Source organism: Diadema setosum, chromosome 2 (genome assembly GCF_964275005.1).
Source record: "Diadema setosum chromosome 2, eeDiaSeto1, whole genome shotgun sequence".
In the NCBI taxonomy this organism is placed as follows: Eukaryota; Metazoa; Echinodermata; class Echinoidea; order Diadematoida; family Diadematidae; genus Diadema; species Diadema setosum.
The window spans coordinates 31,369,866-31,385,471 of NC_092686.1; the positions used below are offsets into that span (position 1 = coordinate 31,369,866).

General features: G+C 38.0%; 1 protein-coding gene across 1 annotated transcript in view; it reads right to left on the reverse strand.

The window, feature by feature from the left end:
• LOC140246265 (putative helicase MOV-10) overlaps positions 1-15,325 on the reverse strand; it is a 35,554-nt gene extending 20,229 nt beyond the window's left edge. Inside the window, exons 1-10 of the mRNA XM_072325727.1 lie at positions 15,122-15,325; positions 13,656-13,992; positions 10,614-10,742; positions 9,359-9,471; positions 8,307-8,407; positions 7,796-7,941; positions 7,106-7,207; positions 2,350-2,512; positions 939-1,084; positions 12-197 (exon numbers count right to left, since the gene is read on the reverse strand). Of these exons, the coding sequence (XP_072181828.1) occupies positions 12-197; positions 939-1,084; positions 2,350-2,512; positions 7,106-7,207; positions 7,796-7,941; positions 8,307-8,407; positions 9,359-9,471; positions 10,614-10,742; positions 13,656-13,992; positions 15,122-15,290 (1,592 nt within the window). The 5' untranslated portion in view covers positions 15,291-15,325. The remainder of the gene's footprint in view (positions 1-11; positions 198-938; positions 1,085-2,349; positions 2,513-7,105; positions 7,208-7,795; positions 7,942-8,306; positions 8,408-9,358; positions 9,472-10,613; positions 10,743-13,655; positions 13,993-15,121) is intronic.
• Between the last annotated feature and the right edge of the window lie 281 nt (positions 15,326-15,606).

Sequence of the window (15,606 nt, forward strand, 5' to 3'; positions counted from 1 at the left end):
AATAAACTCACCCTATCTCTGGTACTCTTGGGAAGAGGCCCCTAGTGCCAACCATCTGGGTTGCCGGGAAGAGCACCTCGCTAAGCCCGCCCTCCGCGGTGGCTGTCTCCACTGCGTGGTGCTGGTTACGCAGCGGGTACCTGCTGAATGTGAACTCAATGTCCACCTTCCTGCCCTGGACATACTTATTCCTGAACCTGCAGACAGGAACCCAGCGAGAATCACACATGGAACTTGATTACTTCTTCGAAGATTTACTATTAACATTTAAAAAATGTGTGTAAGCTGTTTTGGGCAATTCCATGCCATGTTAAAGTTCGGCTTCATTCAGCTTAATCAAAATAAAGAGTGGTAGATGTTACATAAAAATGAGACCAATAAAAAAGTTTGTGGGAATTTAAATTTCATATATTTTTTGGGGGTGATATCACTCGCAGCCACCTATAGATGTAAATTACAAAAGGTTATGTTGTAACCATTTCACATGTCTCCCTCTGAACAATATATATATCTTCATTAAATTCAACCCTCTTTGAATAGAGTGCCTCTATCTTTCACCTCATGCAAAATCTTGAACCATCGCACTCATGACCACTCGCTATTGGTATACTACTGTACAAGCTGGTTTTTTTTTTTGCGAGGGTTCAATTTTTGCAAATTTCGCGAATCACAGGTGGACCACGAATTTAACATGCAAAAATGTCACCATACACTAATTCAGGTAGTTCTAGTATATAGTGCGCTTGTGAAGACCTCCGTGTCAATTCGCAAAAACAGCATCTCGTGAAAATGTCTGTGACCTCTTCACTCATGAAAATATTTGTATGCGAAAATAACAGCATTATACAGTATTACGCAAGCAAAAGTGATCATGATTCTAAAAAAAAAGAGCACAAAACAAGACCTAGCTGGCAGAAGGCAAAAGGAATCTGACTCACTCTGGGGCAAATCCAAGAACGACATCTTCCTGCTCCACGAAGTGGACGTAACCCTTGTAGCTTTTCGTGTCTGACTTGTCGCTGAACCGCACAAACAGATGGTCCCCCTTGAGCACAGATGGGCGATTCTCCGCGAGTCCGGGAACCTTTCATGGAACATATCGTGGCAAATCACATGGAGATCCACATAAGATTGGGAAGCTGACAAGGTTGCCACAACAAAATATCAGTGCTGTCCTGAATGAAATACTCGCTATACAATTGACTTTAGATCTGTGGCAAGAATTAGGCCACCTCATTCAATACAGTGACTCCTGTAATAACGAACACGGTTATGACAAAATTCCGGTTACAACGAAACAAAAAATTCAGGCCGCAATATTATTGGCTCTATGTCTTTTATTGCTTATTTGTTCGGTTATGACGAAATTTTGACAAAACAAAAGAAAAATGCTGGTCCTGAGGACTTCGTTATAACAGGAGTCCACTGTACATGCCATATCAAGCCAAATCAAACATACATCAATGACTTTCTGAGCAGGCACTGTTAAGGTTGAAATTTTGTAACAGCCAGACCTGTGCATTTCAAACAACTTGACCAGTGCAATATTCCAGGGTAAATCTGTTTTCCTAGCAACAGTTGCCTTCCAAACCAAAGTCCCTTTCTGGACTAAAATACATGCAAAGAATAGCTCCTAAATACTTACTACATTGCTGATTATCTATTTATTTATTGAAACATATTTATACAGGATTAAAAATGATCAGCTAAAAGCTGTTTTACATCGAAGTCCTGTGCAAAACAATGCAATTTCCTGCACAGGGGATACTTTAAAAAAGACAACATCAAAAAACCAAAAAACCACAAAATTAATCTACATAACATGTTTGATTGATAATATCAGACACAAAGTCTAGTCTCTTTTAATCCAACAGCAATATGAACTAGTGTTTGTCTACTACATTTGATTTGCAACACAAATCATGGGTTAGGATAGAGTCTCTATGCCAACTACAGAACTGAATGCTGCCAGCACCATATTAAAATACAGTGCCGGCTTGACAGTGAAAGTCTTATCACTGCAGACAGCATACATGTCCATTACGGTGTAAGAGCTGCAAACAGCAATGCATGTATTATCTTTCTTTGCTCAGTGAGCATCCATCCCGCCCTCCCAGATCAGTCCTGCCAGTTTCCCGAGGGGTAAGCTTTTACAGACCTGTTTCTGTTGACACTGGCTTAAGGGAAAATGGGCTAACCCCCCATCTTAAGCTTTAGTGCATTCATCACATTCTTATACAATATGCCCTTCATATTAGACATTTTTCATCAAGATGCGGCATTTTATTCATTATCTCCCCTCCCTTCTCCTCCCCCTACCCCTTCCCTCTTTTGTCCTCTTTAACTCACATGGAGTTTGAGCATGCCTGGGTGGCGTCTGTCAGTTCTCAGCTCCTGGGCTTGCCTGTCATAGCGTCGAATGTCGACTTGCATCTGCATTTCCTCAATGTACAGCAGGTTGTGGAACTTCTCACAGTGGTTCTCTGCTGAGAGAGGTTTGGCCAGTTCTTGTCTGCCAATGAGGACAAAAAATGTGTACTCAGGGGGTCAAGCTACAACTTGTGTTCATTTCATTTGTGCTGTACTTTAAATGTTAGGTTTTGCAAAGTCATGTTTTGATTCTGTTTCTGGATTCTAGAAGATATGAATATACATATATATATATATATATTATATATATAAATATATATGTAGTTGCTCCATGTATTGACAGTACTAGAAATAGCAATCATGTCACAATAAAGGGCCTCCCCCTTCGTCAGGGATGACACTGTCATCACTGTCATCCCTGACGAAGGGGGGGGGGGGCCCCCTCCGAAAATTCGGATTTTGAATAAAATCAAGGCAATTGGCATTTAATGCATTCCTTTATAGTGACATTATAAATAAATATATATATATATATATATATATATATATATATATATATATATATATATATATATACAGTCAAACTCGGATACCTCGAATTCGTCGGGACTGAAGAAAATGGTTCGAGGTACGCGAATTTCGAGGTACGCGTACGTCGAATTTTCTTCGACTTATCCGAAGTTTATAATATCGTTGTTCAACAGAGTATCTGTTGTAGTGCCTACTGATTGTTTGCATGCTTGTCAATTGGAATTGAATCGACTTTTACATGAAGGAATTGAATAAAAATCAGAATTGAAATTTAAATTTCAGAAAAAAAAAGATTTTGGTGGCCCGATCGTGCCACCAAAAAAAAAAAAAAAAAAAAAAAGCGGATGTTTGCCTTTACTTTTGAAAATGAATAGCGGTAACAATCGGCTACGTAAGATGCTAAAATAGATGTCAGATGTTTGCTTTTAATTTTGGAAATGAATAACGGTAATATTCGACTCGGTATGATACTAAATTAATGTCGGATGCTTGCTAATACTTTTGGAAATGGATAACGATAAGACTCAGCTCTGTATGGTGCTAAAACTAATGTCAGATATTTGATTTTGCGTTCGAAAATGAACAAGGATAACATTGGGCTCCGGAAGACGCTGGAATAAATGTCGAATATTTGCTTTGACGTTCGGAAATGAAAAACTAATATTCAACTCCATACGATGGTTTGATAAATGTCGGGTGTTTCCTTATACTTTCGAAAGGAAATGGCAATAACATTCGGCTCCGGAAGATGCTAAAATAGATGTCAGATGATCGCTTTTATGTTCGGAAGTGAATACCAGTAATATTGTGCTCCATACGATGCTAAAATAAATTTCTAATGCTTGCTTTTAAATTTCAGAATGAATAACAGTAACATTCAACTGCGTGCAATGGTAAAATTAATGTTTGATGTTTGCTTTGACGTTCGTAAATGAGTAACAATAATATTCAACTCCTAACGATGATGAAATTTAATGCTGGATGTTTGTTTTTACATTTGAAAGTAAATTGCAATAACATTTAGCTCCGGAAGATGTTAAAATAAATGTCGAATGTTTGCTTTAATGTTCTGAAATGAATAACAATAATATCAAACTCCGTACGATAATAAGATAAATGCCGTATGTTTGCTTTTACGTTAGAAAGTAAATGGCAATAACATTCAGCTCCGGAAGTTATAAAAAATACATGTCGAATGATTGCTTTTACGTTTGGCATGTTTGGAAGTGAATGGCGGTAACATTCCGCCCCATACGATGTTAAAAAAAAAAAATATTGGATATTTGCTATTACATTTCAAAATGAATAACAGTAATTCAGCTCAAACTACGTTTGATGGCAAAATAAATGTCTGATGTCTGCCTTGACGTTCAAAAATGAAAAACAGTAACATTCGACTCCGCATAATGATAAAATAATTGTCAAATGATTCATTTCACTTTTGGAAGTGGACAGCAATACCTTTCGGCTCCGGATACGATAATGAAATAAATGTCGGATGTTTGAAATGAATAACCGTAATATTCTGCTCCGTACGATGCAAAAATAAATGACAGATTGTTGCTTTTACATTTGGAAATGATTAACGGTATTAATCCACTCAGTTAGATGCTAAAACAAATAGCGGATGTTTGCTTTCACGTTTGGAAATGGATAAGGATAGCATTCAGCTCCGCCCAGATGCTAAAATGAATGTGGGTTGTTTGCTTTTACATTTAAAAATGATTAACGGTTATATTCAGCTCCGTAAGATACTAACATATATATGTTGGATGATTGCTTTTACAATAAGAAATGAATAACGGTAACTTTCGGATGCGAACAAAAAATGTCAGCAAATGCTCCCACTTTCTCATTTCAAACGTAAGTTTTAACCTCCTAGTATAAGCATCAACTTTTATAATAATCTCTACGCCTAATTGCTAAATCTTAAAAAACAGAATATAAGATGATTGAATTTTCTATTCATTTGTTTAAGACATGGGCATCTGTATCACTTCAATAATGCTTAATATTATTTTTTCTATGTTTAGTAGGACCGATTTAGTTTTTCTAATGTTTTCCCCGTTTGTTTGTTTGTTTGTTTGTTTTTTTTGGTGTTTTTTTTTTTTTTTTGCGTCAGCAGATTTTACTTTTGACCACCAAAAAATAAAAATCAATGACATTGGTGACCCGATAAAGTCAGTGTGGAGCCCTGTCTATTTCATTCTTTATTATGCTCGGCCTATACTTCCAGATCATATACCACACTATTTTCATAATCATTTCATTGCTGGAAAAAAAATCCAGTGCTTGCGTTCTCGGGGAAGAATAAATGAAACAAACTTCGTGAAAGGCCAAAAAAAAGGTTAAAATATAGGCACTACGCAGGAGATTAATGTTAGAACAGTGGACCGTGATTAATGCCAAAATAACTGTCAACACCTAAACAGGTGCGCCACGACGGTTAAGAAATCTACGCGCATGGTATGACGACTCCGTATCACGATAAAAAATCAGAACACAGTGGTTAAAGAAAAGAGCGTAGTGTTAACGTAAGCAATCCATTGGCATGAGTGCTATGTGCATATCGTGTACGTGTGTAGTAAATGTAGGTGTTGGGGTTTTTTCTTGTCAGCTGTGTAGACCTACCGGGTATTTCTTTGGGCGCGCGATTGTTAAGAATATTTACAGTCGAGTGTGAAAAGATTTGGGACATGTCTCCGCTGTCCACGCGCGCTTAATCGGAGATGCTGAGTGATGTTGCAATTTCGATTCGAGCAACATGCTGGGAAAAACAATAAGCTAATTAAGATCGGGACCTTAGATTTCACTTCGAGGTAACCGAACTTCGAGTTATTTTCTTCGAGCTACGCGAATTTTAGTACACGGAAACTCCATAGGAACAATCGGGACTTTCATTTTGCACCCGAGGTAAGTGATATTCGGCTTATCCGAGTTCGAGGTATCCGAGGTTGACTGTATATACAAATATATGTACATATATATGTATGTATATATATATATATATATATATATATATATATATAGAAGTATTGGAACAAGTTCACTCGGTTGACAGCAGGTTCATCCGTATTTTATTGAGCAATTAATAATATATATAATATATATTTAATATATATATATATATATATATATATATATATATATATATATATATATATATATACAAATATATGTATAGGTATGTATGTATGTATATATATATATATATATATATATATATATATATATATATATATATATATATATATATATATATAAATTAAAAGAAAAATTCCCCAACTACTCAGTACAAAAAAGAGAAATCCTCATATATTTCTAACAAAGTGATAACATTTATGATATTTCTGAGGCTTTGCAACTTCTTTTGGAGTGCTTGCACTGCTGTTTTAAACTAATGGAATGGCAACAACTTTTTCATCACTTTTTAGAGGGATATGCAACATGCATGTTTCAGGTACAACTGGTCGATTTTACAGCTTGAATGTATGTGAAATCAGTCTATGGCAGTGTTTGAGCACTCAAAAGCAGACCAAAGCAAACCAATCCTATGCATATTGTACCACTGCCATGCCAGATTCGGAGCATTTGAGTGCTATGTGGAGAAACTGTACTTCACGAGTTATTCTTAAGGGGGGGGGGGGGGGGGGGGGGTCACAACAAGGTCATGCACCTGGCACACTTATGCTACTTACAGGCGTCCAAAACAAAGAGAATCCATTCTTTGCATTATGACATATCGTCGTTGTGGCGACAAGACCTCGTATCTGAAATTTTGGTGAAAATAACTTTTTTTGGATTAATGGTCCGATAAAGTGATGTCCTGTCCAAATCCTAACTGTCTTACCCCAAAAATAAAGCCACCATGGCATGTCAAAGGAAAGGGGATCCCATTTGATATAGTGCTTTGGCTGGCATGTTTTTCTGCTCTCCTGAACATTTGACATTTTGTAGATAAAAGGTCATGTCGCCCCAGCGACGATACGTACGTTTTATTTGCATACTTCTCATACCAACTTCTGGTACTGTTATGGCGTGCTTTTGGAGCACATCAGGAAGTGGCCCGCTTTTGGTTCGATATATGTAGGGTGCAGTACATTTTAGGAGTATTCGAGCACTCTTCTGGTGTGAGTATGGTACAATATGGTATGCTTTATGAGAGTGCTCGAACACACCCTAAGTTACAGAGCCTAGTCCTTACTTGAGATCCACAAGTTTGCGCTTGTTGTTGACAGCTTTGTTGAGCTCCTTTGGAATGTCATAAGCAGGGAGGGAACTCCCTTTCAGGGGGTTGCGTGAAGAGCTAAAAAAAAAAAAAAAAAGAGAGAGAGAGAATGAGCTAGGGTTACAATAATCACATATGCATGCAAACACTTCATCTTCTTTTGAGGAAAAAGAAAACAAAATCAGATTTCAATGAAACAAAAGTTTCTTTTATCTGACATCTGGGTGTCTACTGCACATTGGAGCATCATTAAAGTCAGAATTCAAGCTATCATTTTCACTTTTGTATTATACTAAGAGCACCATTCATTGATGTGACACTCCACACAATGAGCACAATAAAATCAAACTGGCAGAAAAGTGAATGGTTCCCCTAAAATCGGACAGGAAATAAGTTATGATATTTTAATGTTCCAGTTGTTCTGCCCAGAACAGTGATGTCAGAAACAGTCACCAATGCAAATTAGGCAAGATGGTAATGTCTCATGGCCTCACAAGTCCTGCATGCATTTCCACAAAAATCCTCACCAAATTTTGATGCTGAATGTGCGAATTTGAGTAGAGTTTAGATCCTTACACATCAAATCCCTCTAGCGTTGCACAATCTTGGGAATTTAAGATGAAATGGAAAGGAAGGAAGGAAGGAGTGGGTTACTGAGCTACTCACAAATTTGGTCGAACACCATCCACAATCTCCCCCTTCTTCTCACGAGGAGCGAAGCTGGGGGGCTTGGTGTAGGGCTTGGAGGGCGGCAGGTCAGCTATGACGTCACTCACCACCGTGATCGAGATGAACCTCAGGATCTGGAAGATCTGCAGAGAACAGGCAGACATCTCTGTGATCAGGAAGACGAGTGATCCAGGGGCAGATCCAGGAATTTCGGAAAGGGGGGGGGGCGCAAACAATATTTCTGGTGCTACTTCCGGGCTTCATCTCTTTTTTTCTCTTTTATTTCTTTTGTTTTAACAACTAATAAAGAGGAGGCGCGCGCCCGGTGCACCCCCCTCTGGATCTGCCACTCTGATCATTACAAAAACGATGATGCACAAGCAGAGAAAACAATGAAATGCCACAAGTGATTACACCAATTTTACAAACCACGTGATATAAAGGCCTACATGTACGTTACTCACCACACCAGGGCTTCATAAAAACACAAACAATCTCCACATCCTACCTCTCTCGTCTCCTCCATCCGAAACGCGAAGACAAGGGGGCTGGAAAGCCTGCCCAGGTTGGCAGCATTCTGGCAAGTTAGCGTAACTGCGTAGTCTGAACCTTGAAATCAAGGGACACACACAAATAAGAACAAAACATGTGAAAAAAAAAACCAAATAAACATAACAAACAAAACAAATTAAGCAAAACTTGAAAACAACACCACTAGCCTATTTCTTACCATGACAAAATGTCATGCATCATTTCGTACCGTAAATCATCAGCTCCATTTGCAAGAGTATGTATTGAGCCCTCTTGTTACAATAAACCTGTAATTTTGGTTATGACATCTATAACACACACAGAAAAAAAAGTATTTCACCATGCATTCAATTCTATTCATAGAATTATTTGACTAGGTTCGGATTAATCTATCTATATCTACTATTATCATTCATACAATTTCCTCATGATACATTTTTCTACTCATTGAGTCATCTATGAATAATCTTTGTTCATTCAGTTATGTATTATCTACTCCAATAAACTCATTCACTCATTTATATATACATTATGTTATAGTGGAGGTACATTCTATGAAGCAGTAAACATTCTGTCAAGCTCAGCGATATATATGTATTCCTTCTTATTCTTCATTTCTACTAGAGACAGTATGCTCTTAAAATAATGTTTTGTTTTTGTTTTTTGTTTTTTTCAATTATCTGCTATCTATGAGCTACCGTTGAAACATCAGAGATGCCAGTGTCAACTATTTCATTTGTTTTTATTTATACAATAATGACACATCAAATACATTGCTGTCTTCAATTTGCTCATGATGAAAACATATTGCTCTCTCATACATCAAGCCTGATTGTGTCATTCAGAGCTTGACAATACAGAATGAAGATCTGTGAGAGGGCAACATTTTCATTGACCATCACTCGCTCAGCCAACTCAATTCTCAATTCTTTTGAATTCATCGAAATCCTATGAGTGGGGCTAGGGTTACCCCTGTCTGCTTGTGAAATCATGGGCAGGATATGTCCAGGTTCAAAGCTTTGGACGCACCTGCAGGCATCCTCAGTATATTGATGCCTTCATACACCTTATGCTCATCAGTTACCGCAAACTCTTGGTAGGGCCTCAGCAGTACAACAGAAATGAGTGCCATTTCCTTCTTCCTACAATGACAAAACAACAAATCTTTACATGTTACAATACAAGCCAGGTATATGTTGTAATACAAGCCAGGATACATGGTATATTACAGAGGCATAAGAAACCATGAATAATTGATATTCTATCTATTTATCTACTGTACCTGTTTATCTAACATGATGAAAGAGTGCCCATGTACATTGTACATATTGTAGCACTTTGCAGCAGGATGATATACATATTATATGCCATACAATAACACACACACACACTCACACACACACACACACAAACAATTAGACACATACACACAATCTTCACTAATTTTTTTCTTTGAAACTGAAGAAAAAATAATGCCTTCTTCATATCAACTTACCAAAGTACCGCAATCACATAACAACACTGACTTCTACAGGGTGAGCAATTATCGCTTTGACCCAAAACATTAATTTCATAATATCTTTAAAAGGCAAACTACCGACGTGATGACATCACTACCTCACGTCACTTGAATATGTAGCATGATCTACATCACTCTTATGTAAACATGCGATTCAATAAACAGGGTTCCCAGCATTTCAAGAAAACAAAATTCCTGATTTTTCCCTGTAAAGTATCAAATTTCCATGATAACTATTTCAACTCATTTCCAGTTTCACATCCAGATTTCATCCAGTTTCATCCAATGGATGTTTTGATATGCAACAAAATATAGCAGAGTCTTACTGACTACTTTTGATTTTTGGGCCAATAAAAACTCCCTGACTTTTCCGTGATTTGAGGCATTATTATCAAATTCCCTGATTTTTCCCTGACTGGTAAAAAGTAAAATAATTTTCCCTGATTTCCCTGATGGGCTGGAAACCCTGATAAAGTTCCATAACTTGGATCATTCTGCAGTTAATCATGAATACACTACAGTGTACCTTAAGTCTGATTGTTGGATTTGACTCTCTTCATAACATGTCAATTTTAATATGGAATGCCACTGCACAACTGATTAACCAATTGAAGATGGGATGATTTTGCTATAACACTCATTTCCCATAGACACCTGCCCGAGTGTACTTGGGACAAGTCTTCAGTGGGTTACAAAAATATGAGAAAAAGTTACTACTTATCAGGATTACTCATCCTTCAGGAGAGCATAGCATATCTACCATACCCTTCAACTTTGATGCTGAATTCAATGTTCTTGGTCTCCCCCTTCCGTACGTCTGTAGTCACGTTACCCTTGCCATCGTCATATGGGGTGGTGACCGTGATATCATTCTTGTCCAGCACCAGGTCATTTCTGTGGGCAAAGAAGTATGGATAAATGAGAAAACTAAATATCATTTTGACAAACCACATCTCCCCCCCCCCCCACAAATAAACAACAACATACATGTGTACATATAGCAGAGAGAAGTAAGAAAATAAAACTCAACTGTCGCTCATCCCATGTATCCATATATGCGGTGGTAGTTTTTGGTGTGTAATACTTTTCTTCATTTCATTATACTTGTCCCATGTACAAGTGTACATGTACCCATAATAAAACAGAGTATGGTGAAAACTGTACAATCGCTCATGGAAAAACAGAATCCAGACAGACTGGAAGACAGTGTTTTGATTTTCCTTCTCATGAACAAGTCAAAGATTGGGAGTTTAGGTAAATGTTACAGGCCATGGATACACTAATGTACAATTTGTATGAAGTGACTCCATCCTGTTTCAGTGGTATTGATAACACATTAATGAAGGGCAATTATCACAAGCACTTCCTTTTTGCTTCCTCCAATCTTTCACACCACGAAACCATAAGAAAAAAAAAAAGCAAAACAATACACAGCAACTTGCTCAGAAGTCACATAATCACAACCTGCTAAAACTAGAATTATCACTGAAGGTGATTAATACCCCTGCCCCTAGTGTTGCTTTATAGTATGTGATGTCATGAGGGCAATGAGGTTAATACCAAGTTTGTGCACTTGTCAAATTGGAAACAGAATGATTTTAGTTTACTGTACAATTACAGAGTTGACACCGAGTATAAAACTTACAGCAAATGGAAACATGCTTTACCGCAGCATCACTACACTTAAAGACCATCATACACACCAAATTTGACCTTCATAGCTTGAATGGTTTATTTTGATACAAAAATAAGTGGTTACCATGGCAACACATTTTCCTTTTAACACATTGGTGTCTTGCAAAACTACACTTCTAGATCATGATACATACTAAATTTGACTTTAATTGCTTGAATGATGGAAAAGTTATTCGATCTGCAAGGTTTTGGTAAAATTGTGGTTACCGTGGCAATGGTTTGTGTGACAAACACAAAAATTATGTGTTCCACATGTATACCTCAGGGCCATAATGCCAACCAAATTTGGTTTCAATTGCTTGAAAACTGTGGAAGAAGTCCACTCCACAGGAGTTTAAAAAAAAAAAAAATGCGGTTACCATGGCAACGCATTGTCCAATACAAATACAAAGGACATTTTGAAAAACTACACTTAAAGAGCATCATACACACCAAATTTCACCTTCATAGATTAAATGGTTCAATTTGATACAAAAATGAGTGGTTACCATGGCAACACATTTTTCTTCTATTAACACATTGGTGTCTTGCATAACTACACCTCCCGATCATCATACATACTAAATTTGACCTTAATTGCTTGAATGATGTATGTGGAAGTTATTCAATCCACAAGGTTTTGGTAAAATTATGGTTACCATGGCAACGCTTTGTCCGACAAACACAAAAATTATGTGTTCCACATCTATGCCTCAAGGCCATAATGCCTACCAAATTTGATTTCAATTGCTTCAAAACTGGGGAAGTTGTTCACTCCACATGATTTCGAAGAAAACATGCGTTTACCATGGCAACGCATTGTCAAGTACAAACACAAAGAGTGTCTTGCATAACTACACCTATAGATCATCATAGATACTAATTGTGAAATTGACTGCTTAAATACTATGGAAGTTATTCAATTAACAAGTTTTTGGTAAAATTATGGTTACCATGGCAACGCATTGTCCGACAAACACAATAAAAACATGTCTTGCACATCTATACCTCAATATCATCATTTACTCTAAGTTTCATTTAAATTGCTTCAAAACTGTAGGAGGAGTTCGCGACGTAAGATTTTGCAACAGACCGCCCGTATGTGTGGCGGGGGTATAAAAAAATATGACTTGAAAATCTGCTCTACAGCCCAGCACACAAACTGTACATGAGATATATTTAATGAGTCTCATTTTTTGCAAATTGTGACTTCCTCACAATTTAGCGAGTGGTTGGTGATCATGGCGTGCAGGAATGGATCCAGAAATGTACATGTGCATGTCACATTCGTGTAAGGATCAGAGTTACATTTCAGCGCATTAAAATCAATGAACAGCACCCAACTCGCGAAATTTGCAAAAATAAAACACCAAACAAAATATATGGCGTACACAGTAAAATCTTTTCATGTTTGCAGGACAGAAACCTACTGGTCTCACATGCACATACCCTGGTCAGAAATTTTCAGTGTGCATGATCTCCACATTGTTCATGGTGATTTTGTTCCCAACGGGAGTATTTCATTACCTCCTCCATATGGAAGGAGGAGGTGAAGTGATCATTGGTGATGGTTTGTCTGTTTGCAAAATAACTCAAAAAGTTGCATAAAAGTTGATATCGAGACAATTTTGGTAGTGATCCAGGAATTTTTATGGATTTTTGAAGGATTTTTCATCTTCTGGCATATAAGGTCAATGAACTTGGGGTTCAAGCTGTGCGTACTGGAGGTTTACATAATTATGCGCACTAAAGCGCCTGCTCTGCTTGGACAAAGGCGCTGTGCAATGACATAAACAAAAGGCTTCTATTTTCGGAAATTGCATGCGTGTGAGGGTGGAAATTGGTTACTGGCTTGGCGGAGGTCAACTGTTGTCTCCGAGTGCTTTTCTGGTTTTCAATCCAGAACATGTGGAAATAATTACACACAGAAATCCACTCAGAACACCACATTTACATATTGTCAGTTTCTTGAAAGACTGTAGCAGTATTCAGAACATAGAGTTGGTTTTCAAATTGTCTTCGCATATGCTCAATTAATTATGCTATTTGTAAACATTTCTTTTTCTTTAAAATCAAGACCAACAAGTGATGAATGAACTTGATTTCAATGGTGCATGACTGTAAACACCCTACCTCCTCGAGTTGATGTCCTTCTTCAGCATGTTCAACCTGTGGCGACTGCCACTGATGTGATCCCTGTAGACGACCTCAGAGTTAACCTTGACCCCGCACACCTCGCACAGGCAAGGGTAGCGCTTCTTGGGTCGAAGGCTCTTCTGATTCGAGGCACTCGGGTGTCTGGCCGCACCGGCCGCCCCCGCTTCATCGTCCTCCTGCTCAGCCTTGCGCATTGTCACATACTGGTCGATGGAGACAGAGTCGTAGGCCTTCTGCTGGAAGATGTGCCCATCCCGAACTTTGATCTTCTTTGTGTGCTTCAGGAAACTTATTAAGGTGGAAAAGCCACAGACTGCAGGGGATATGAGAGGGAAGAGATCAATTCTCATTAAAATATATATATTTTTTTTTTGAAACAGCAAGTCATGTCATGCATCACTTATACTGATCGATCTCTGACAGCATGCTCACATAATTTCTTTTCTAGCATGACCATCTCAGTGCAGGAAAGTTCAAAACCATTCCTTCAGCCAATCAAGTACAATATATAGAACGTATTGATGTAATGATTGTGTTATAATTTCAGTAGTGTTGTTACGTCTTTCAGTGTCCTCCTTTGTTGTTGTAAGATGAGTTTGCAACTGTAATAAAATGATGACAATCATCACATACAAGATAGTTATGAAGAATTTTGTAGTTCAACAAATCTGTTGAATAGTATCAGAAAATTTGAAAAAAAAAAATATTTGAAAACACTTCAGTTTTCACAGCTAATAACAGAAAGTGAGACATTTGACATATATATGAATAGCTTCCAATCATTAAATGCAAAGGGTGATATACATCTAATGCGACTTGAAATTGAGAGAGGGAGAAAATGGGGTCATCCCACTAGACCGACACCCACAAGTCATACAGCCCACGAGTTCGACATTAAAAAACAGGTCCACGAGTCATACAGCCCATGAGTTCGACACTAGGCAAATAAAGCCCATGAGTTCGACACTAGGTAATAACAGCCCACGAGTTCGACAGATACAACATGGGGCTTAATGTGTCGGTCTCGTGGGCCTTGTTAGCTTAGTGTCGAACTAATGGGCTGTATGACTCGTGAGCTGTATAACTCATGGGCTGTATGACTTGTGAGCTGTATGACTCGTGGGCTGTATGACTTGTGGGTGTCGGTCTTGTGATGTGCACCCGAGAAAACAACCTTGCAACCATCAGGAACATTTGAAATTGAGAATGCAGGCAAACCATGTTACCTCTCATATTGGCACGTCTGGCAAATTGTTTTGAATTCCATGAAAGTGTGTGTTTAACCTGGTAAAAGCTTGATTCACAGTAGCATCCGTGATCTGCATTAATATGACAGAAAATGCTTGCCTTGTTTTTGTTTTTCCATACATACGATCGCTGGATCACATTCATACCATATTGTATTTTGCTGTGAAAGGTTTCATATGACTCAAGGTACTTGCCTCCACTTGTCGTGTCCAGGGATTTTTTAAAGCTGTTGTAGTAGAGGGAGCGAAGATCTTCCTTATCCGTGACGTTTTCCTGGCCATTTTTCTTCACAAACGCAAAGAATTTGTCGCCGAGTTCAACTACATCCTTTGCAGGATAACGCTTCTTCACCCTGGTAGGCATTGCGCCTGTACTCACATGCAACTGCCCTCACTCAAAAAGATCTGTAATGTGCATTGGTGGTGGTGATGGTGTGTGGGAGAGAAAGGGGAATCAAACAGATTAAAAAAGTAAAATCACATCTGATCCACAGTCATATAACAGCATAGTCAATTCTGTAGGTTCATCATATCTACAGCCTAGTTAAGACCAGGGCCCCGTTGCATGAAACTTATCAATAACAAGTCACTATAATACTGTATACGGCAAATATTTTGCGAGGTTTTTATTTTCGTGAATTTCGCGAGTCAGCTGCTATTCGCGAAATTTAAAAAATGCA